Raw genomic sequence first — 24,788 nt, forward strand, 5'->3', positions numbered from 1 at the left:
TGGGGATTCTGTAGTGACAAAAATAGACAAGAATCCCAAGAATGGAGAGTCCATTTTAATAAGAGGAGACCTACAATAAACAAAGTGGATTGGTAAAGACCACTCCATGCTAGAAGGTGAAGTGACCTGGGATGTGCCAAGGACGCTGCACTAAATACAGTAGTCAGGGTACGCTTGTCGCTGCGAAAATGAAATAAGACAAATTTGATTATTTAAAGCTCATGCGGTCCTGGGTGGGCTGTAAGGGTAAGAAGCCTCAACCAGCTCCTTCCCTGGGCGCCCTGACGGGGGCCAGGGGGAGCTGAGGAGGGTTGCTGCGGTTCTCCGAGAGCACCACGAGGGGGAGCCCACACCTCTCCTAGCGCCTTCCGAGCCCTCCCGCACAGCCTTGCAAGCAAAAGTTTTTCTTAAACTAACAATGCTCGCGTAAGGAGGTGCTCGAGCCTGATTGGACAGGGGAATTTTGCAGGGTTGATTCCTTGATTGGACAGGAGGTGTTAGGGGTGGGGAGAGAGCTGATGGTGGGGGATCCCGCTCCCTCCCCCGTCAGTCTGGCCGGCTCGGTCCTCTCGTAGGCTGCGCTGTAGCTCGCAATGTGACACCAGGACGCACACGCTCGCGCGCTCTCTCAGGCTCGCTCTCCCTCGCCCTCTCTCTGTCTCTCTCTTACACACACGCACGCACACACCCACCTCTCCCATAAACACACACACACACATGCACACCCACACCCACGCGCGCCCGCACCTCCCCAAACGCGCACACTCCCGCCCACGCCCACGCAGCGCTTCGGGGAGCCGGGTCCCCGCAAGAGCGCGAAAGGATACAGAAAAGCCACCCGCGGGGAGCGCAGCGGCACCCCGGGACGCGGCGCCTTCCCCGCGCGGCCACCTCGGCTCGGGCTCGGCTTGGGGGCCGCCGGCTGGCGATGGCCCTGGATTGCCTGCTGCTGCTCCTCCTGGCATCCGCAGTGGCTGCGATGGAAGGTAACGTACCCTCTGCGGAACAAGTTGGCGGCTGGTGGCTGCAGCCTCTGGGCCGCTGTGCTTCATGGCTTGTGGGGTTTCTCTTTTGGCTGCTTCAGATAGAAAGCATCCCGGGACCCCAGGGCAAGGCGGTCTAGGAGCCTCCGTCGCGGGCGAGCGCGGGGCTAGGGCGGCACCCACCGGCGCGCCCACGGCTGGCTTTTAGCGCCCCAAACTGGCTCGCAGAGTACCCCGGCTCCAGCACCCCGGCACTCTTTGGCAGTGTGCGTTCCCCGCCGCCTCTGCTCCAGGAGCGCGGAGCCCGCTGCATTGCGGAGCAGGCTGCCTAGCTCTGGGCAGAGCTGGGCGACCAGGAGGAAGGGGCGCCTTGGGCCATCCGTTTCCTGGAGTGTGGACGCCGCTCCACTCCCTTCCTATCCCAGGCACCGATGCACTAAAGAGCAGTCGCGCGCCACCTCCCTTTCCCCAGCTCGCAGCCCACCGACTCTCCTCCCTGGGCGCGTGGGCAGGTGCTGTGCGTCGGGGCTGGAGATGCTCTGCCCTGGCACTCCGCAAGTGGCCACCGAAGGAGAGGGGCCGAGTTCGGGGAACAGTCTGGAGGTCCGGGAGCCTGCAGGACTGCCCCTTTCCAGGGTCTCTTACGACACCTTCAGCCTGGGAACAGGGTGGCATGGGGTGAGTGGTACTTGTCGCTCTGCCTCCCCACCGCTCCAGAGAGGAGACTCGGTAGCCCGGAGCTGACTGGCAGGAGCACTCGGCTAGCTCTGTCTTCGCTGTGCCTCCGGCTGGTGGCCGGGAAAGCGCGCTCCGCGGAAACCGTGCCTGGCGCCGCAGGGAGCCTGGGCGCTCAGTTGCGCCCGCGAATCCCCGTGGGAAATCCCGGCCCGGCTCCCCGCCTCCCGCCCCCTCCCCCCGCCCCCATCCTTCTCTGCCTGGCGGCGGCCACGGCCACCTCCCCAGCACAGCTCGGCTGGGGAGAGGAGTTAGAGTTGCCGGAGGGAAGCAACTCTGGGGGATGTGCTGCCGCAGTCCCAGCCCCACTTGCCGGTGTCCGGCTTAGGGTGGAACTCCACTGGCAACTGGAAGCAGAAAGGACGCAGCTTCTGGCGCCCGCCCCGCGTTCCCACCGCGAGCTCGCTCCATTGAGCTGCCCGTTCCCCTCGAAGCTGACCAGTTGCCCAGTGGAACCCCCCCAAACAGCGTGGTGTGGAGCCCCCCACCATTTCGGAAAGCACGGCCCTCTCTAAGCGAAGCCGGGGGCATTCCAGGCCATCAGGCTGCTTCTCTTGCCTTTTCTCGAAGACCATCTTATCCCCCGTTTGTTCTGGTGGCGGCGCGGGGGAGCGGCGATTGACGCCTAGGAAGCTCTCGCTTGCTTTCCCGGAGGTGAGGTTTTGTCTGTCCTCGGCCCTGCTGCCCATTTGGTGCTGATCTTTGTAGGGAAGGGATTTTTTTTTTGGAACGCGCATGGGACGGGAGCCGAGTGGAGCGCGGCATGGGGATACTTGTGTTTGACTTATTAGAGACACTTGCGGGAACAGTTGTAATAGGAAATTCAAGGGAATATACATCCCCAAACTCTGCAAGAAAGCCCAGGTGAGAGCATTTGCAAAGGGCGATTGGAGACTGGAGGGAGCGCTGGCGAGGTCATGCTGGTCTGAGGCTGGGTCCACTCGCTGCTCTTTGCGTCTCCAGAGAGTCAGTGGTTGGGTCTCAGAGAGCAGACGGGGGCTTACGTTGGGAAGGCTGGTCTTGGCATTGAGTTCCCATCAATGGTCCTTCGTCTTCTCCACGCAGGCAAGCCAATAGTTTGGAAATCAAATGTGTAGGAAAACACAAGGCATCAGGACGTGGTAGGCTGCCTCCTTAGATCCCTCTTCTTGACTCGTCAGAGATCCTCGTCTGCTTGGCCCGCACCACCGCGATTGTACTGGCACCCAGCTTTTCCAGAGCCACCCATCCAGGATGTGGGGTTTCTTTTGGTCCAGCGAGGGAAACTTTGCCAGTGGCCTGACAGGAAGGAGCCTAACTCTGGGGTTTACACTCTCTCCAGCAAGGGTTAAAAGAAACACCACATTCAGCAGAATATTGAAGCAGCCCCTGCTCAGTGCGCAGGGATTAGTACACACCACACCATTCACTCCCTTCTCTCCTAGAACGGACACAGGAAGGTTCATTTTCTACTCTCCACACGGGCTGCCTTCCCGCCCGCTTGGCTGGGTGGGGGCCAGCGTCTTGGTTTGTGATGAGTGAGGAATAATTATCAGAAAAGTGGATCAATGAGTTGCCTCCACAGACAGAAGATCTCTCCCAAAGTCTGCTGTGACCAGGGAGAGGGCGTCTCTCCTTGCTCATTTGAGCTACGTGTGTGTGTCTGTCTGCTTTTCCACCCCCCAAGTCTCCGCTGGAATTTCAGTCTGGCCTTACACTCAGGGCAAATAGCTCTGAGACCAGACTGGTACTCAGCCCAGGCCAGAGCAAGGGACAGGGACAGTCATTGGCCAATTGGGGAGATGGGGCCAGAGGGAGGCAGGGCCTAGGAGCCCCCTTCCTCAGCAGAGGGAAGGAGGGCAGAGCCCCAGAGCCTCCATCCTGGGTGGAAGGAAGGAGGGCAGAGTCCTTTTGTTGGCCAGAGGGCAAAGGCGGGGAGGGGGCTCTAATTCACATATCCTCAGGCAGGAAGCCATTTGGCTTAGGATATGGGAAACCAGACTGAAAGAGAGCTCCCCTTCCCTCCTTCTCACACTACCTTTCCCCATTTCCAGCTGGTTCTGCTCTGTGAGGAGAGAGATGTTTCTACAGAGAAAGGCTGTCTGTGGGGTTTAAAGTCTGTTTTCAGAAGGAAGCAAGGCGGGCTGTGGAGCAGGGATGCTGACATCCCCGGGCCTCTGGACACAAAGCCAGGCCTCTTTCCCCAGCCTCTGACAAACCACTGCTTCTTCAAGCCAGTGTCTTATCATTCTGGCTCTGAGAGCTTATTAAGAACGGGCTATTGGTGTCCGTGGAGGGAAGGCATCTGCTTGCATTTTCTGAGCTGCCCAGTGGTGTGTTGCCTTTGGAATAGGACCTGGAAGCCTGCGCTTCTCCCAGGCTGCTTCCACCGCGGCAGGGACATGTTGGGTTCGCAGCAGACATGCACCCCCAGCGTGGAGCAGCCCTGCACTAAGCATGTTGGCCTTTCTGGAAGGCAGCAAACTGGAATTGCTAATTCTGCTAACATTTTCCCAGCTCCGTCCCCTGCATCCAGGGAATGGCCATGCACCTGCAGGTGGCCTCAGTGTGCAGGATACTGTTTGACTAGAACACTCCCAGAAGACTAGCTCTGGGGGTAGCTTAGGTGAAGCCCTGTGTTTGGCACCCTTGAATGTCCTCACTTGTATGGGTGGTAGATTTCTCAGGGCTTGGTAAGCCGTGGATTCTCAGTAGGCATTGCTGATGCATGAGTACACAACTGGGTTACGGTGCCCCTTTGTGGCATGGCCCACCTTAAAATGCTAGGGCATTGAATTCATTGTGCACATTTTAGATGCATTTAAGTCCCCAGGTTCATAGTAGAAAACTTCAACCTAAACCTGTGTGTCTACAATAGGCCATCAGGTTGGGCAGTGATTGTTTCTGTATTTTCTGTTAATGTTTGTTTGTTATGTGTGCATCTGTTTTTGGAGTCCATAAGCATGCTTGAGCCTACAAAGTAGTAGCAGATGCCAAAGATATTTTTAAAATGTCCAAGGAAGAAAAGTAAATTTGAGAAAATTCTGTGTATTAGTTGATTTTGTTTTCTGTGTTTTGTGGAAAGATTGCTATTACTCACTGCTTGTGGAGGGACCCCCTCAAACCCCAAGTGGAATGCTGGTGAGGTAGGGCAGTGCAGCTCCAGGCAATGGCTTGGCGATGTCAACAACTGCAGATGATTGGACTCAGCCCCAGCTCAAATCTTCTGGGCTGGTGATGCTCTCAAGCATGGGCGGGGACTGACAAGCTACATAGAATCCCACCCCAACCCCTCCTCCCCTTTGTTGAGTCACATAGACTTGGACCTAACCTTGGAGCTGCTGCCCTGTCCCCTCATGAAGATGTGTCCTTCTTATCAAGATGTGCTTTAAGAAAGCCCCTGAATCGGAGGCACAGTATGACCCTTATTTAATTTTACCCATCAAGAAGAAATCTTTGAGGCTGGGTGTGGCAGCTTATGCCTGTAATCCCACCATTCTGGGAGGCTGAGGTGGGCGGATTGCCTGAGCTCATGAGTTTGGGACCAGCCTGAATAAGAGCGTGACCCTGTCTCTAAAAATAGCCAGGTGTTGGGGCAGGCACCCATAGTCCCACCTACTCAGGAGGCTGAGGCAAGAGAATCGCTTGAACTCAGGAGTTTGAGGTTGCTGTGAGCTAAGACACCATGGCACTCTACTGAGGGTGACAAAGTGAGACTGTCCAAAAAAAAAAAAAATGGATCTAGGCTATGGACCCCCAATTTACTAGAAACTGTTCTCTAGTTGTTTGAATGAACTTCATCAACTTGAGGCAATGGAAGTTTTGGGGTCAGGAATGGATGTGGCCATGAGGCTGGGGCTGGAATCAGTCTGGGACCTTCTTCCACATCACCTTTTTTCTCTTTTCTCAAGTAGATAATCCTGAAGCTTGAACAACCAGCAGGCTTATTACAGTGTAGTAAAGGGACCCCAGACCTTCCTCCCCAGGCATTCTCCCATGGAGCACTCATGCTTGCTGGTGGGTGAGCAGGTAAATAAGATGCTGTCTGGAACCCTGACAGCGCACTGAGACATACCCATTTGCTAGGCTGTGACGATGAAGCTTTCTCCTCCACAAAGTTAGCAGCATTCTACCTGGTACCAGCACGAGGTCCTTAGGACAGGGTCTCCCTCATGAGGACACCAGGCTAAGGCCCTTCCTAATGCTGGCCACGCTCGCCTTTGCCAATCTCCGAGGCCTGGAAATCAGGTTCTAAGCTGCTTCCTGTAGAACCCCACCAGCCCATGAGGAACCATGCCCACCCACAATTCACCAGAGGGTCATCAGGGCCCAGATTGGAGTTTACAATGCTCTACCACGGCTTCTACCCCGGGGCATGGCCCCACTCTAGCCCCTGCTACTCTCCATAATGTCCCTCTTCTAGTCTGTTTCAACCAGGACAAGCCTGAGGCACAGGGAGGTGGACAGTTACCCCTGCATCTGGTTGATCCCTGTACCTTGAGTCGGATGGTAAGTGGTCTTCCACGAGTAACCCCCTGCCCTCCAGGCCTGCCAGAGGTATGGTCAACAGAAGCCAATAATGGTGACTCTAAGATGTCAGGCATTAGGGATCTTTGATGCAGCAAGTGGCCCTGACCTGGCCACTCAATGTCTTCCTCTAAGCCCAATCAAACTCTCTAAACCAGAAGTCCTGCCTATAGCTGCTACTTGAAATGGAAACTGCAGAAGGTGAAGAATTCCTGGTAAAAAATTTTACTTTTAAATGTGAAATCTCTCCCAAGACATTACTTTATTATTATAGAAATTTCCTCAGAAGGGCAGACATCCAATGCTCGTTTCTCCACCAGACATAGAAATCTAACAGAAATATTCAAGTTGCTCAAGTGGCTAGTGCAGCAGAGTTCACATAAAGGAGCTCTTCCAAGGAATGCAGACTCCTGGAATTCAGATGCAGGGATGCACTCTACACAGGTAAGGGTTCCATGTGCCCCTTCCATAAGGCGCAGAGGCCAATCTCCTTTGGGGACACTAGTAAACATTTCTTCTTTGGGAGGGCTGGCCAGGGCAGGAAGAGGAAGCAGCAAAGGTGCCAGTTCTTTCTTATTAGAAACTGTGCTGCAGTATGGGTCCCGCCCTATATCTGTGTCTGTAGGGTGGGAATAGAGGTGGGAGGTAGGAGGAAGGGGCAGGGAGAGAACTACATGAAAACCAAAGCTTCATCTGAAGTGTTGAGCTTATCTGAACGCTTCTCCCAAGACCAGGGCAACCTGAAGTCCCCTAGTGCCTCCACCTTTCACCCATGCTGGAAATACACTATGCTCCTAAATCTCAGTGATACTAAGAACTCTTGGGGATTACCTATAAATGTTTGTTTTTTTTGTTTGTTTTTAAGTTTAGTAATATGAATGTATATTTGATTTTTTTCTTTTTTATTATTAAATCAGAGCTGTGTACATTAATGTGATCATGGGGCACCATACACTGGTTTTATAAACAGTTTGACACATTTTCATCACACTGGTTAACATAGCCTTCCTGGTGGACCCACACTTTTCACCATTAACTAAGATAGACTCTCACTGGATTAAAGATTTAAACTTAAGACAGGAAACTATAAAAATACTAGAAGAGAGTGCAGGGAAAACCCTTGAAGAAATCGGTCTGGGTGAGTATTTCATGAGGAGAACTCCCTGGGCAATTGAAGCAGCTTCAAAAATGCACTATTGGGACCTGGTCAAACTAAAAAGCTTCTGCACAGCCAAGAACACAGTAAATAAAACAAGCAGACAGCCCTCAGAATGGGAGAAGATATTTGCAGGTTATGTCTCTGACAAAGGTTTAATAACCAGAATCCACAGAGAACTCAAACATATAAGCAAGAAAAGAACAAGTGATTTTTTTTTTCTTGAGACACAGTCACACTCTGTTTTCCAGGCTAGAGTGTCATGGCATCAGCCTAGCTCACAGCAACCTCAGATTCTGGGATTTCAAGTGATCTTCCTCCCTCAGCCTCCTGAGTAGCTGGGACTACAGGCACTCACCACAATGCCTGGCTAATTTTCTATTTTTTTTTTTTTTAAAAGTAGAAGCAGGGTCTCATTCTTACTCAGGCTGGTCTTGAATTCCTGAGCTTAAGTAATCCACCCACATTGGCCTCCCAGAGCGTTAGGATTACAGGCGTGAGCCACCATACCCAGCCTATCTTAGCTTTTAATAGAATCTTTCTTTTTAATTTGCTAGAGTATGCCCTCATATTGCAGGTTATTTCTCCTAACTCCTAATGTTGGAACAGGTGCTCATCATGAGCCACTAGAACAGAGGAAAACGTGGCCAGGTAGACTGGGTGATTTCCCAAGAGGTGCTGGGAAGTGAAAAGCCAGGTGGAGTTCTCTGCTTTCATTACTGGCTTCCATTGACCATACCTCTGGCAGGCCTGGAGGGCAGGGGGTTACTCGTGGAAGACCACTTACCATCCGACTCAAGGTACAGGGATCAACCAGATGCAGGGGTAACTGTCCACCTCCCTGTGCCTCAGGCTTGTCCTGGTTGAAACAGACTAGAAGAGGGACATTATGGAGAGTAGCAGGGGCTAGAGTGGGGCCATGCCCCAGGGTAGCAGCAGTGGTAGAAACAGGGGTAGAGCATTGTAAACTCCAATCTGGGCCCTGATGACCCTCTGGTGAATCGTGGATGGGCATGGTTCCTCATGGGCTGGTGGGGTTCTACAGGAAGCAGCTTAGAACCTGATTTCCAGGCCTCGGAGATTGGCGAAGGTGAGCGTGGCCAGCATTAGGAAGGGCCTTAGCCTGGTGTCCTCATGAGGGAGACCCTGTCCTAAGGACCTCGTGCTGGTACCAGGTAGAATGCTGCTAACTTTGTGGAGGAGAAAGCTTCATCGTCACAGCCTAGCAAATGGGTATGTCTCAGTGCGCTGTCAGGGTTCCAGACAGCATCTTATTCACCTGCTCACCCACCGGCAAGCATGGGTGCTCCATGGGAGAATGCCTGGGGAGGAAGGTCTGGGGTCCCTTTACTACACTGTAATAAGCCTGCTGGTTGTTCAAGCTTCAGGATTATCTACTTGAGACAAGGGGAAAAAGGTGATGCAGAAGAAGGCTCCATTGTGCCCTCTCACCAGCACAGCTTTTCCTCCAGGCCAGGTGAGCTCTCAGCACCCACAGACAATACCTTTAGCAGTTGCTTAAGGAGGCTGCTACCAAACGTTCCCCCAGAGTTCCCTGTGGCAGAACTGGGCTGATGTGGAAACATATAGGATATTTTCTAAGAATTACCAGGACTCATTTCTGCCCACATACTGCACCTGAGGCCCTGTGTCTCTCAGCTCTCCCCTCCCACCTCCTGGCAGTAAGCGACAGAATGACCCGTTTGAATTTAACTTCCTTGCTCTGCTTCTCCCTCCCCCAGTAAAGGTGATAATGAGCTCAGAAACCAGCCAGGAGGAGAGGGGGTAAGCAAGGGTTTTAGGGGTCCAAAGCATTAGCTTGTTACTAGCTTCTAAGGTCCTTGGGACTGATTCAGGGGCCACTGAAATTTGTAAGAGCTGGCAAAGGGTCAGGCTGTTCTGCAGTCTTGAGATATTGGAAGCAGAGCAGGAGACAAGTTTTAGAGGAAGGGAAAAGACTTTTTAGGAATCGTATAGCCTGGCAACGCTAGAATCAATGCTGGACTATGCTACCATCGACTCATTCAGCACTTGCCATGTGCTGGATCCTTTATATGTACTGGTCCTCATGTCCTTAGCATCTAAACATTCTTTCTCCCATTTTGCAGATAAGGAAGCTGAGGCTTTGAGAGGTTACCCAATTCCTCAGGCCTCTGCCTATCAGCTTTGTACCTTTTCCACCTAACGTTGCTTATTTGTGAATTAAATCAGGGAGCATTTATTAACCAGAGCTGATCAGTCCTTGTCCTGGCAGGTGCCAGGCCTCCTGCTCTGGTGCCCACAAGGGCCCTGTGGCAGGCTCTCTCACACTCTCTGGAACTGTCCTGCCTTGTCTGCAGCTGGAGGAAAATCTTTTTCCGTCCCGTTTGCTTGGCATTTTCCTGTTTGCACGCTGCCTCCTGCATGTGCCCCCGCCACTCAGACCCCTATTGTGACCATTATTGGTTTTCTTTTTGCTGCATGCCCATCTGCTCTCAGCCTTGATGAGCTGTGTTGCTTAGATGGTTGCAGTTTGGCATCTGTGCCTGGATCTCGGGGTGTGGGGGTAGCAGACATGGTGCAGGCCTCCTGGAGTTCCCTCCACAGGTCCACCTTCCAGATGCCGGCTTTCATCTTGGGCACCTCTCTGGCTTCTACCCTGTGGACCCTGCACTGTCTGCCTCAGGCCTGGGGCCTTATTGTTCTTTGCAATCTGACTGCTCTCATCCCTTCGGCCAGGTGCAGACTTCACGACATCAGAGGAGGACACTGGGATTTAGCATAAACTTTGAGTGTGGAAGAACACGGGGGCATAGGGAAGAGAGAACCTTCTTAGCATCCTAGTCTCACTGGACAGTGGCCAGTCCCCCTGTGGGCTGTAACTGTGGAAAGAACTGAGCAGGAGGACAGGGAATAATTGCAGGTGGCTTCATTGACAGTGGCAGCAGAGAGGATGCCTTATCTGTGAAAGGCAGCTGGGCCCTGCAGTTAATTGTTCTGTTGTTTTCCTCTTGCTGTTTTTCTAGCACATCAACATACGACCTTTGCTCTTGGTTTTCTCATTGATGCTATGGCTGAGTTGGGGGGGGTCCTGGGGTGGGGGGATGGGGAAGGGGCCTGGTTCCAGGTAGTTTCATGGAGCCCTTGCTCATGAAGTGTCTGCCCGTGTTGGCTCCTCCTGGGCTGTTTGCTCCTGAGGCCATGGTCCCTGGGACTGGAAACCCATTCAGGGGTGCTGTCTGCCCCTCTCATAATGCATCCCAATGATCTAGGGTAATAGGAAACAGCCTGTAAGCTTTGGAACAAGTAACAGGGTACCAGCATCATCAGAAGATCCACCAGGGGATGGTGGTGGGCACTAGAGGGAATATATTTTTGGTCATCCCATAACTTGGTACGAATTTGGTTTTATCCTGACCACAAGTGTGCATTCCCTGCTCGCTCTGGAGGGCCTTTAGAACCTGAGCAAGTATCTTCATCATCTGGCTCCTCCTTGCCTTCCTGCCCAGTGGCGCCCCCTTCCTCGGCCCCACACAGGCCTGAGGTTCTGTGCACGTGCCTGCAGACGCACGTCTGCACAGCTGCTGGCATCATAGGCACAGGCCCACACACCCCTTCTGCCCCCTGTGCTTCTGGGTCTGCAGTTGCTTGCTCTGCTTATGTTGCATTTCTCCCCACACTTTTCTTGGCTTACTCTAAACTATTATTCAGAATTCACCACAGTGGTTACTTCCTCTTGGAAGCCTTCCTTTCCTCCCCCCATCCCCAGCTGTGTCCAACTCCCTCTGTAGGAGCGCAGGCCACACTGTTCTGTAGGTACTTGAAAGCTCTGTGGGCCCCTGATTGCAGTTAAGTGTGATTTGACATAGTGAATAACAGAAAGACAAATCTGCAGAACACTGAGAAGTCAGATACTACTCAGCCGTGAAGAAGGGTGACTTAATGTCTTTTGCAACAACTTGGATGGAGCTGGAGCCCATTATCTTAAGTGAACTATCTAAAGAATTGAAAAACCAACACCACATGTACTATTAAACTGAAACTGACAAATGCATGTGTGCACAGAGGGAAGTAGAACTCAAAGGCAATCAGGCCGGGGGAAGGGTGTAGAAGGGTTGGAAACCCTACCTAATACCTACCTAAGATGAACACTAGTGGGGTGACAGGCACACTTATGACCACGACTGAAGCATTAGTAAGTGACCCATGTAACCAGAGTTATTTGTAGCCCCATGATACTTTGAAATAAAAAAACCAAAACACTGAGATCATGTCCTGGGTAGTAGTTTAAAACATGTCTGCAGGTTTTCTTGATACTTTTCTCATCCAAATGTGGATCCAAATTCCTCTCCCCTTGAATATGGGGCAGCCTCATAAGTCATTGTAATGAACAGAATATGACAATTCTGCATGACTGTGAAGGCGAGGCTGTAGAAGATGACGCAGTTCCCATCTAACTCTCTCTGTCCCAAGATGCTTGCCCTTGTGACTCAGCTACCATGTTGTAAGGAAACTCAGGTGACATGGAGAGGCCATATAGGTGTTCTAACCACTGCCAGCATCAAATGCCAGGCATGAGTGAGGAAGTTTTGAGATTGTAGCAGCCCATCTTTTGAGCCACACCCTCCTCACTTTGAATAGGATGAGACAAACTTTCCTAACTGAGCCCTGTCAAAATCGCAGATTCATGAACAAAATAAATGCTTTTATTGTGAAAAACCACTAAGTTTGGGTTGGTTTGTTATATAGCTAATAACCAAAATATCCTAGGAGAAATAGTAGAAGAAAAATGGTTTAGCGAAAACTAGAAAGGGATTTAGGGGAGGGCTGGGGAGGAGGAAGAGATGTGGTATCTTATTCATTCAACATTTAACAAATTTATGTTAATCTCCTACTATGTACCAGGCAGTGTGCACAAAACAGGAAATGTTCCAGCCCTTGGGAACAGGCATCCTACTGGGAGGACAGACAGTCATTAAGAAGTCAAATATTGTATAATACCTCATGTAATTTCAGGGAAGAGCTATAAAGGGAGTAAACAAGTGATGCGATTGACAGTGATGGGTGCAAACTTGGGCAACTTGAAATGAGGGAAGGGAGGGCCTTTCTGTGTCTGTGAACACTTGATTGGCAGTCTTAGCAAGCAGGCTTAAGTTTACTCTGCATGAGAGAGAGATTTTGGCTTGAGTACAAAATTCTGTCCAGTCTAGCTAAACCAAGATGAATAAAGCCCATCCCTGAGGTGTCCAAGTGAGAGCTGAGTCACCTCCAGACTTGGGAGCCTGCGTTCTATAAGAGGGAGATGGGCAGTGGGAGTGGGAAACAGAACTGTTAGCATTGCCTGGGAGCTACCAGGTTCACGTGTGCTCAACCCAGAACACATTTACTGAGCATCTACATGAGAAACATTGTGCTTAAAACTGAAACCAGGAAGCTAAAGAAGACACAGCCTTTCCTTCAGGGAGCTCAGTGATGAATGGACTGGTGGGGGAGACAGAGCCACACAGACAGCATGCTGTATTAGGAGGCATGATGGACTCTGATAGATGTGGGATAGTGGTTAACATGACTGCTGCTAGGAGAAACCAAAGGAGAGGGTCATGCTTCCAAAGGGAAGGATTTAGGGTAAGGAGTGTGTGTGAGAGAGAGAGAGAGAGAGACTCCCTGAAGGATGGGTAGAGTGTTGCCAGAGAGATCAGAGAGGGTAGGAATGAGAAACTGAGGCTGATAGCTGTTCTTACTCCGTGTGTCATGAAGGTGGACATCCTGGGCTCTCCACCAAGGGCTTTGCTGTTTCGTTAGCAATACCTTTTGGTTGTAGTGATAGATGTTCAACTCAGGCTAGAGGAAGGCAAAGAGCCGGGGGTGGATATTGACCCTTGTCATTAGTAGACGATTTGGGACTTACATTATGATTGTATCTGGGGCCCCGGTGCTGTCTCAGGACTCCATCTCCCTTTTATCATTCCTTAGCTCTGTGTTTGTATGAGCCAAAGCCCTGGCAGAAAACCGACAGCACTGTCAAAGGGTTGATGAGGAGCGATTAATGAAGAGACTCGTCACAGAGTATGACTGGATTAAGGGAACCATTAGCGATGGTGACGTACATGGGGAGTAACAGTGGTGGGAAACCATTACTCCTCCGGGCTCTCAGGACCTGGCCAGAGCCCGAGCATGAAATAGGGGCTCCCTGACAGCATCTAGACATAGATGGAGAGTGCAGCTACTGCCCGAGTCCTCACAGGGAAGGAGGAGGAAGGGCTGGATTCCCTGAACTCTTTATCCATCACTTACTCACCTCCTGGCAGCATCTCCCATTGGATGAACTCAACAATAAGGCAGAGGGCATGAAGTCTGGTTGAATGCAGTTCATAAAGGGCAGTCTCCTGAGGACCAGAAAAGGGCGGGGTGGGGGGAAGGTGGAGAATAGATCTACAAGGACAAATGGAGAATAATCAACAGAGTCATTGAGCCTGCCTGAGGCTGTTGACTTCATCCTCAGGCAGGCTCTCCCACGAGATGGTCATGTGCTGCTGGAAGTCTCAAGCTCACATCCTCTTGGAACTTCAGCAGAAGAATAAATCCTCATTCCCAGGAGTTCCAGCAAAATCCCTGAAAGTTTCCTTTCCTGGGTTTCCCTTCAGCCTGGGCCTCTCTGGGCACCAGACTCTGTCACCAGGATCATGGAATGCACTCATGGTCAGGCTTGGGTCATGTGACTGCCCATTCTTACAGGTGGTGGGGTAGCTTACACCCACCCAGCTGTCTGGCCTGAGATGGGGGAGGGCTGGTCACAAAAACGGAAGGGTACTTGTCCAGGAAGAGCAGGAATGGGTGCTATGCAGGCAAGAGCTTCCTGGGGTAGCTGGATTATGGAACATAGAGAAATAATATGTGTAGTACAGGAGAGAACCTGGACTCTAGAGGGCAGAGGTGGTTGTGGCTATGATGGTCTTGGAGATGAAGAGCCAGGGAAACTGGAAACTGAAGGTGAAGGGAAAATGAAAAACCCTGGAAACGAGGTCTGGAGACAGCTAGGCAGTGTATTCCTGAGCACCACGATCACACTCAGAGTGAAGAAGCAGCAGGGAGCAGTAGGGTCTGGCCAACAGCAAAGTGATTTTTATGCTAAGGTGTCTCAACTAGACTTTAAAAGAGGAGAGCTCCTACTTTGGGGCAAGATGAAAAAACGATAGGTGAAGAACTGTACCTTCTTTCTGTAACCCTCGGGTTCCAACATAGAAACTAGAGCATCTGGACGTAACGATTGCATTTAAATTGGATACCCATTGGAGAGCAAGAATGAAAGAAATGCAAACTCGTGGGTTCAGTGAAATGGCTCATTTCTCCTCTTTTTCACCATTATCAATCATGTCTCAGTCTCTCCTGGAATTTCTATTTTGCATCAGTAGAATATTTATGCACAGTTTTCTAAGTGCTTGTCCCCCTAGATATTGAGACTTGTATACGATAGCAGACCTTCAGAGTCCTTTGCAGACCACTTTCATCATACCTTAGAAGTCTCTTTTTTAAGCGAGAACGAGACATCTAAAATATATTTAGAGTTCATTAGAGGAGAGATCCATTTGCCCTTCCAAGTTCCCTGTTCTTGGCTCCAACTTTCCTCCACTTCCAGCCAAGCAGAAAAAGAACAGTTTTTTTTTTTTTTCTTAAACACAGTAGCACAATGCTGCTGCTCTGCATGAAAACCCTTGGTTTTCTTTTCCCAATCAGGAGAAAGTAATTTTCCTTTCACTCACCTGACTAACTTGTTCAGAGCATCCCCTCCCCACCCTTTTCTGATATCTTACTGCTGAGTATTTGCCAATTCATTTGCATCTCAATGGTTCCTTAGCAACTACCATGCCCTCAGGATTAGGTACAAAGCTGCTCTCTGACACAGACTGCCAGGGCTACATCGCCCTTTTTCTGGTGCCCAAGTTACCAAACGGAGCCCTGCCCAGACCTGACACATGTTTACTAAAAGCATCACACAGGTTGTGAATTAAAATGCCATTACTCCTGCCTTATCTGAACATGCAGACTTCTAAACAGCCCTTGCACTGAAACGTCCCAGGTAATCCGTGATGCATGTCTTCAGAATGAGAATCTCAGATCTCAGTATTGCAAGTCCTGTCCTTAGTGAATTAGGTCCATTTTATGGATCTGGCAGCTGAGGCTCATGGAGATGAAATGATTGCCACATCAGGTGGGCAGCTAGAACAAGCCAAAGAGGGCCCAGAGCTCAGGGCACTGCAGCTTCCTGTCCTCAATCCACGCTCAGATGCTGCATCCTGCTAAGAGTGATTCCCATTTGCCAATTGTCGTGAGCTTTCAGAATAAACATAGAGAAAATTGTTAACATACTCATCTGAGGTCCTAGGAAATTCCACTGCTCACCTAACAAGTGCCCAAGAGTAATTGTCCAGATGAATATGTCACATATATATAGCACCTAGTTTCTCTGGTCTTGGCAGTTAATATCCTTTGCATGCATGGGGGAGGGTGTGGTTAATACAGGAGGAGCGTGTACGTGTCAGTGTGTGTGCTTATCTGTATTTACACAGATGATGTAGACAGGCAGTGGCACCGAACCGTTTAGCAAATGAGAATGTTGTGCCCTGAGTAGGTGGTGCTGCTTTTGTAACAGCCCCAGACCTGCACCACTAGGGCTCACTGGCATGGAATAGCCTGGCACGTGGAAGACACTATTCAGAAAAGGACAATAACAATGATAGTCATTCTACAGTGAGACTGACCTTTGCGACTCCCACTTCACATTGTTATTAAATATCTGGAAAAGACTGAAAGAACAATTATAGTACTGTCCTAATGAAACAGCGCACAAAGCAAGTGTTCCCGTTTGGTTCCTGTTCCCGGGGAGGCTGTGGTTTGGCTGAGCTTGTCAAAGCAGGGACTCAGCCGTAGTGCTCACTTTCTGATTTGGAAGTTGTCTTCCTTACGTAACATCAGCTGGAAACCACACACGTGCTCATGGGTGGGTTTGCCTTTGTGGCCTCCAGATAGGAACAGAGAGGTAAGAAAGATGTTTGGGCAGAAAGGATGGAAGTCCTTGATTTCTACTTGTCTCCCTGCTAGACTTGAATCTGCAGTCCTAGATTTAAAAAAAAAGTGTATATATTTATATTTGTATGTGTGTGTATAGAGAGAGTCTGGGCTTAGCAGGGTAGGGTGCTGGCACCCCAGGATCCTGAGTGCTGACTTGGGTGGGTTTAAAGCTTTCACGGGAATGAGAGGGAGTGAGTGGCTTTCCCAGGAAGGGATACCCTGTAACGAAGGCCCACAAAGGTGTGATATGTGGCCATGCCCAACTTCTCACATTCCCAGCTGCTCTCCAGGTTCCCACCAGACTGCGCTGAGGATGGTAACCTACCACATGAGCAAACCTCTCAGTTGGGGATCCCACTCTCAGGCCTAGGGGCTGGGGTGTGGTGTCCTGGTTCACTGAGTTCTTGCCTTCAAACCAGTGTTTCTCAAGCTTATTCTCATTGCTGACCCTCTAAGGAGCCTTTCTCAGACATTTTTTCCTGACTGCTCCAGACCCTGTAAAATGTTACTATTACAGACACCCTGCACATCTGTTCAAGTGCTGAGGCCCTTTGGTGGGCCAGAAACTGTGATAAGATCTAAGATTTTTTTACTCTCCCTTCGCCCCAAGAATCAGTTTTTACCCCTGTTGAGAAAGCATAATCTAAACAAAGTCAGTCTGGCAGTAATTTAGCCGGTCCTGAGCTGAGTTAGAGCACAGCTCACCACTGTCTACATGTATTTTCCTGTATCGCTTCTACCCAGTGCAGCAGGGCCCCTGGTTCAGGAGGGCCCCTGCTGACCAGGCATTAGCCCTGTTATTGCCGGATCCCAGGGAGGGGGCCCAGACAAGGGCTGGGGCACAGGGGCAACTCAGAAGCCCCTGGCAGGAGTGATTTGCTAGTAGATGTGGAGACTTCTCAATATTTTAGCTAGTATGGCTATGTCAGCAGGCACTCGCTGAATGTCAGCCCTGACCACAAAGGATATGAAAATCGTTTCTTGAGTTTAGGTTCATTTGTAGAAAAGAAGAATCTTTTCTGAGGTATAATTTACATAGGATGTAGTTTTCAGTGTATAGTTTTGTGAAGCTTTACAAATGGGTGTAGTGATGGAGCCCCCACACACACGTGACATGGAGCCTTCTCATCACACTCACGCTGTAATTCCCCTGCCTTCAGTCGTGGCCTCTGGCAATCACTGACCTCATTTCTGGTTCTATTGTTCTGTCTTTCTAGAAGCTGATATACATGGAAGCATGTGGTCCTTCCTTTTTGTCTTCTTTCCCTTAATGTATTTGAGATGCATCCGTGTTGCTGGACGTGGCAATCCTTCCTTCCTCTTTATTGCTGAGTAGGGGTCTGTTCCTTAGCTCTGTGACAGGAGGTAGATCCATTCGAGAGTTTGTACCTATTTACTTATAGCTTCTAGTTTTTGGCTTTTATGAATAAAGCTACTGTGAACATTTGAGTATGTGTGTTTATGTGGACACAAAATGAAAAATAAATGTTCATTTTGCTTGGATAAATACCTAAAAATGGAAATGCTGGAGACTATTTTAAGTGTAAGTTTAACTTGACAAGAGACTACCAGTCTGTCTTCCCAAGTGGCTGTGCCATCCTGCATTTCCACCAGCAACACATGAGACTCCCAGTTGCTCCCTGTTTTCAGCAACAGTTTGCATTGTCAGTCTTTAATTTTAGCTATTCTGGTAGGTGTACAGTGGCGCCTCATTGTTGGTTTTCATTTGATTTTCCTAATGATTAATGATGTGTTTGTCTTGTGTTTTTCAGCCATTCATGTATATTCTTTGATGAAATGAATATTCAGGTATTTTTTCCAGGTTTTTTGTTGGGTTGTTTGTTCTGGGTCCATGTTCGATGTGGTTGTTTGGAGATCACAGAGTGACCCTTCTCCCACTACTGCTGAACAGTGTGCTTTGCCTGGTTGTGCCAAGAAGACCATCATTGGAACCTCATTTCTCTTATTCCTGGATAGGGTAGGAATATCCGGGCCATGATCTTCTTCACAAGGATGGTTGTTGGTTATAAGGGAAGAAGTGCATCTTGGAGAGTGGGCCTTGTCATGAGAAGGTGTGACCCTCAGCAGGAAACCATGTTCAGGTGGTCTTGGAGTGGGTTACTTTGTGTTTATTTCCCACGTGTTACTCCACTTCCAGCCTCATCTCTGTCATGTTCTTGGGTCTGAATAAAGGGTATGTCTCACCCCCTCCCCGACACTGCAGGGGCTGCTGCACCTCTCTGGTGGTGGCAGCAGAAATCAGCTAGGATTCCCAAGGATCTTGTCTCTCCAGGGTGTTCTTATGACAGGTATTTTTTTGTTTGAGGCTTTGTTTTAATGGAGAAAGGCTTGATTCCTCTGCACAGGGTGTCCTTGAAGGGTAGTCTGAAACCATGAGTAGGAAGCAAGCCCAAGCTGCTTTGATATGGTGCTGAGAGCCCTGGGTTGCTCAATACCTTCCTCTGGGTTGCTCTCAGTCCTGGGCTTCCAGCCTCTTGTTGTGTTTCCTTCAGGCTGTGGAGAACAGCTTTGGCTCAGTTCCGAGCTTCAGATGACAAGCTTGGGGGTCCACAGGCTTTTTAACACTGGGATGATGTGGGAGCTGCAGCCAGGTTTGCTGCTATTTGCGTGACCATGCCCAGTGATCACAGTAATCATGGGGGAGGTGACACATTATAAGACGAGGAATGGTGTCATCAAGAACTGGAGGTGACACATGGTAAGACCTGCAATGGTGTCATCAAGAACTGGTGTGCTCAGCTGGGCCCTGTCACTTCTCACAAGTACCTCTTGTGCTCTTGAGTGGAGATGAGGCTGAGGCTACATACATCACTTCTGGCTCCGGGAAGGGCAGGCACCCATACCACCTGAGACTCCTTGAGAGCCCCCAGAGCCCAGCATGGGGCCTGGCACAGACGAAGCAGTTGTTAAATGATGGATGGATGATGGTTGGATCCATCATTGCCCAGTCACTGACCCTGTCACACTGCCCAGGGTCTCTCAGGGAAGGGAAGATGCTGGTGCCACCACAGCAACAAAACCAGGCCTTTGTATCAAATAAAAGCACAGGAACTCTGCAGATCTAGTTGTGGAGATAAGACATGATACTCCTGTCCTAGGTTAAAATCGTCTGGGATGGGAACCTGTAGAAAGCCTGCTTCAGGGCCTTGTGCCTCTGCCTTGGACTTCCTGGCACCAGAAGGCCCAGGAGCTGTTCCTGTGAGGGAGGCTCAGGATCCTTGTTGCGTCCTGAGCCCCTGGGTCCAGCTGCCATTGCTAACAGAGCTTCACCTAGGGTAGGCAAGGTGCATCTTACAGTGGCCTGGACCAGCTTTGTTCTCACCCCTCAGCATAAGATCTGTGAGCTGGGCTTGGGTTTCCATGGGAGCTTGTTAGAAATGCAGGTCTCTTAGGTCTCACCCACAACCAGTGAGTTCAAATCTGCCTAGACAAGGAGTCCCAGGCTCCTGCATCAGGGATGTGGCCTCTTTAAAGAATTTAACAAACTTATTTTTCAGCATTTAAAAAAAGAGGAACTATCTTAGTAAAGAGACATGACAGACAAGTAATTACAACATGTGATCCTTTACTTGATCCTGTTCTAGAAAAAACAATTTTTCTAAAAGATATAATTTAAGTAGTTGACAAAATTGGAATATGGGCCTCAAAAATTCAGAATGAGGGTCTCATTAGATGCAAGTATTATAACAAAAAGTTAAAATTTCCAGATTTGTTGGATAACTGCATTGTGGTCAAATAAGAGAATGTTTTTGTTCTTAGGAAATAAATACTGAGGAATAAAAGGTTATGATATGTGCAGTGTACTCGCAGAAGTTTCAGGAAAGAAAATAAATAAATATGTGTATATAATGTAATAAATGTACGTATAGTAAAAGTTTATATATTACATACTTGTAGTGCTATGATATATTATATCAATTATTCTATAAATTGAGGGAGAGAGAGAATGGAAAACGTAATGTGGCAAAATGTTAAAAATTGGTGAATCAGGGCAAAAGATATATGGGAGTTCTCTGTTTTATTCATGTAAGTTTCCTTTGCTATTATTTTAAAATAATAAGAAAATGGTATACTTTGTTTAAAGTTTGATGGATGTTGCAAGTTGCCTTCCAAAAAGGCTGAACCAATTTGTATTCCCACAATGCTATGAGAGGATTGGTGCAGCTGTTGATGTAGCTATTTTTATTCAACTATTTGATGCCAGGGACTTTATTTGATGGGGATCATATATCAGTTTTGACCTGGGGACATTTTGTTTTTTTTTTCCCCCCAATTTGTTATGAATATTTCCCCAAGTGCAGAAAAATCAATAGCATAAAGCAATGAACACTCATAGCCCACCACCCAGGTTCATCAATAGATGTTATTGTGCCATATTTATTCATCAGTGCACATTTTTGGGAGGAGGTGTGAAGACTGAGACACAGAAAGATTAATAACTGGCAGGTAAGTGATGGGGCCACACACCGTGTCCTCTGCACTCTGTCCTTCTCCTGCCTCTGAGATGCTCCTGAATTGCTCCCGAACAGATAGAACTGGAACTTTTCTTCTGAAGCAGTTCAGCAGAGTGTTGGAGTCAGACAGATTTAGACTGGAACTCTACCTCTGCCTTTGGACGCACTACTTAACCTCTCAATAACTACCCCAGTCCGTTCATCTGGTATGTGGGGATGATGGTACTTCTAAGATTTTTTTTTTCTTTTCTTTTTCTTTTCCTTTTTTTTGAGACTGGATGCGGTAGCTCATGCCTATAATTCTAGCACCCTGGGAGCCACCAAGGCAGATGGATTGCTTGAGTTCAGGAGTTCAAGACCAGTCTGAGCAATAGCGAGACCCTGTCTCTTCTAAAAATAGGAAAAAAAAAACCAAACTAGCTGGTCATTGTGGGTGGAGGCCTGTAATCCCAGCTACTTGGGAGGCTGAGGCAAGAGGATCCCTTGAGCCCAAGAGTTTGAGGTTGCTGTGAGCTATAACGTCAAGGCACTCTACCCAGGGCAATGGACTGAGACTCTCTATGAATGATAAATAAGATCACGTGCTCAAAGCCCATGGTAGCCATTAATATCATCATTTCTTCTGTATCTCTCTTTTCATTTAGAGCAGATTCCTAGGTCACCTTCTCCAGGAAAGCTGGTCCCTAAACCTTTCTCTGCCTCCTAATTCCTTGTCTGGTCCATCTGTTGCTGGTGTGTCCTTCTGTCTTGTCTGCTGCTATAGACTTGGCAGGCCTGCGCTCTGAGAGTCTCTGAAAAGTTGGTGTTCAGGCACACGGGCTGGGTAATAGTGATGTGACGTGACACCTCATGGCGGAAGTCCCAGGAGTCCTGGCCCTTGGTCAGCAGGGCTTCTGGGGTCCTGCCGTCCCTCTCCAGGATTTCCTCTCACTGGGAAGGAGAAGCAGAGGGGCTGGGGTGAAGCAATTAGGTACCTACCTGGAGCTAAATATAAGGGGGCACCAAGCACTCTGTAATCAAGGTAAATACACAGTATTTACAAATATTAAATTTATGAACTGTAGTCTGTCAGCTGGCCGGCTGTCCACTCCCTCCTCGAGCCGCTGGGCTCTGCAGCCCTGATGCTGGTCTCCTTGGGAGACCATGTGAGCAGTACCTGCAGTTCTAGTCAGCATAGCTTCTTCACCCAGGAAAGGGCCAGGAACCTCAGCCTTCCTACCACCTGACCCTCCGGGCCTCTGGCTGGTGCAGCAGGGCCAAGGCAGTGCTGCAGGCTGGAGGAATGTGTGGAGCCCGACGATGTCTGGCCCTTCATGGCCTTGGAGCTGAAGGCATGAAGCCATGCAGGAGACTGGTGTTGGGAACCAGAGAGTTGGCTCACACTTGCTGGCATCATGACCTTGGAAGGTCACCTGATCCATCTGTGGCTCGGTTTCAGTCTGTCCGGTGAGGGGATGGGGCCCAACCTCTTCCCCTGTGGGCTCTTCAGTAAGAGGTTGTGGAGTAGACATCGGAGCCCATGCCTGAATGCTTTGTAAACTAGGTATGCTCTGGAGCTGCTTTTCTTATAATGGTAGATGTGGCCCAGGGGACAGTGTCAGCTGCTGGCCCAAGCCTGGCTGAATTCTCATGCCCATAGAGGGAGCCCAACACCCCACATCCCAGCCTGGAGCGGGAAGGTGCAGTGACACAGGGGAGAGCTGTACTCCTCACCTGGCGGCTTCACAGACAGCCTGTGCTCCCTCCTGCCTCCTCCTCAGGTGGGTGTCTTCCCCCAGGGCCTCCCATCCCCCTTCTGGACCACTTGGGGCTTGTGGAGTCCTTCCTTCCCCTACCATCCCAGGAGCCATGTGGAGAGGAAGGATGCCAACAGAAAAGGCATATCCAGGAACATGGATGCACCCCTTGGGTGACCATGGCACACTGCAGGTGGTGGCAAGGCCATGGTGGTAGATTCACTTTCTCTCTACACCTTCCTTTGACCCTTTACTCAACAGGAAGTGAAACCTGCAGCTGCTCTTGGATAATGAGGCTGAAAGCACCAGTGTACCCATAGAAGGCTCCCAGCCCTTGAAGCATTGGGAGCAATAGACTAGGACCAAATAGAAAACTCCAGTTGATTAGGGAAATGATAAGAAGTGAGTTTATGCCTGCCCAACTTCCATTTCTCTATGCTCAGTTAGAAATTCACCTTTTCATACAGCAAAAGTCCCACCCATAATGTTAAGGCATGTTATAAAAATCCCACCTCCATAATGTTAAGGCACCCATAATGTTAACCCATAATGTTATCCTGTTTGATAATCCTTGTCCTACTTAGACAATAATCTTCTGCTTATAAACTGGCCACTAAGCTTCCCACTGTAGTCTGAAGATCAAATCTGCTCCCGCCTTCCACCTCCACTTTTTGTTTCCACAGGGAGCCCCTGCCCACACTGCGGGCTCTGCTGCCTGGCGGGGCCTACATGGACACTGCTGGAACCACTTTCTGATTTTGTCAGTGCTGGCTACTTGCTATAACGACTGACTGAAAATTTTTTATTACACAAGATGAAAGTTTATTTCTCACTGATATTACAGTCTAGTGAGGCCATCGCGGGGCTCTGCCCCTCCCACCACTTCCCATTCCAGCATCCAGACAGGATGGGTCTTGCCAGTGGAGAAGAAGGCACACATGCTTCTGCCTTCTTCAGCCCGGAAGGGACACATCACTTCCTCGGCCACTCCACTGGTGGCAAAGACGACTCTCATGGTATCACCCAGATGTGAGCTTAGAAATGAGTTAGTAGCCTCTGTGTCCATGAAGAGAGCACAGGTTTAAAGAGAATTTAGCAGTGTTCCTGCTGCAAGACCACAGCCTTTCTGCAGCGCAGGCACAGGGGTAAACGCTTCCCTGACTCCAGGGGAGTTATTTCTTCCAGAGAACTCAGAAAATTCCTTCCTTCCTCCTTTCTTCCTCCCCTGCGTTCCTTCCAGGGTTTACATCCCCTTTGACCAGAAACTGGGCATCTTTATGAAGAGAAGTGGGGAAGAGAGAAATGATTAGGAGTAACTTTTTAGTCCTTAGAGGCTGGGCCCTCTATCATAGGCAAAAGAAAATCCAGGTTATTTCATGCAGTGGCAAGCAACCAGAATAATTAGGGTCCAAGTGATTCTTTAACAGTAAGTTCTTGATGGTTATTTTTTAATTTATTCATGCTCGTCTGGGATAGCTACAGTCCTCTCTTATCCCTTGCTGCCTTCCCCTTCCCTAGAACTTTCCATGCTTCCCCATGCTTCAGAACATTTGCTCCTGCTGTTCCTACTGCTGGCAAAAAGAACAAAAATTGGACAAACTTTAAAAGGGTGGAAGGACTTATATTTGCCAGAGTTTTCCAAAGAAACAGAACCAATAGGATATATTTATTGATTGATTGATTATAAGGAATTGGCTCAGGTAAGTATGGAGGCAGGAAATCCCAAGAGCTGCAGGGTGAGTCAACCTGCTGGAGACCCAGGAGAACTGATGGCTTAGTTCCCACCCAAGTCTGAAGGCCTGAGAGCCAGGAGAGCCAATGCTGTGTTCCGGCAGGCTCAAGACCCGGGAAGAGGTGATATTTCAGTTTGAGTCCAAACAGGAAGAAAGCTGATATTCCAGTCAGGCAGGAACAGTCCTATCTTATTCAGAGGAGGGTCAGCTCTGTGCTATTCTGGCCTTCAGCTGATTAGATGAGGCCAACTCACATTAAGAGGGAGCATCTGCTTTACTCTACCTACTGAGGTAAGTGTCAGTCTCATCCATAAACACCTTCACAGACACACCCAGAATAGCATCTGCCCAATTATCTGGGCACCCCATGGTCCAGTCACATTGACACATAACATTAACCATCACAGGATTTTAAA

General features: G+C 49.4%; 1 protein-coding gene across 2 annotated transcripts in view; it reads left to right on the plus strand.

Moving 5' to 3' along the window:
- EPHB1 (EPH receptor B1) overlaps window positions 1-24,788 on the plus strand; it is a 449,583-nt gene that overhangs the window by 8,243 nt on the left and 416,552 nt on the right. The window contains exon 1 of one of the 2 annotated variants that reach the window (XM_053600198.1): window positions 9-986. The exons of the other annotated variant lie outside the window; for it this stretch is intronic. Coding sequence (XP_053456173.1) covers window positions 929-986 — 58 coding nt within the window. The 5' untranslated portion in view covers window positions 9-928. Of the gene's footprint in view, window positions 1-8; window positions 987-24,788 lie in introns of those variants that run through there. 2 annotated transcript variants of the gene reach the window in all.

The sequence above is a fragment of the Nycticebus coucang genome, chromosome 8, assembly GCF_027406575.1.
Source record: "Nycticebus coucang isolate mNycCou1 chromosome 8, mNycCou1.pri, whole genome shotgun sequence".
Classification (NCBI taxonomy): Eukaryota; Metazoa; Chordata; class Mammalia; order Primates; family Lorisidae; genus Nycticebus; species Nycticebus coucang.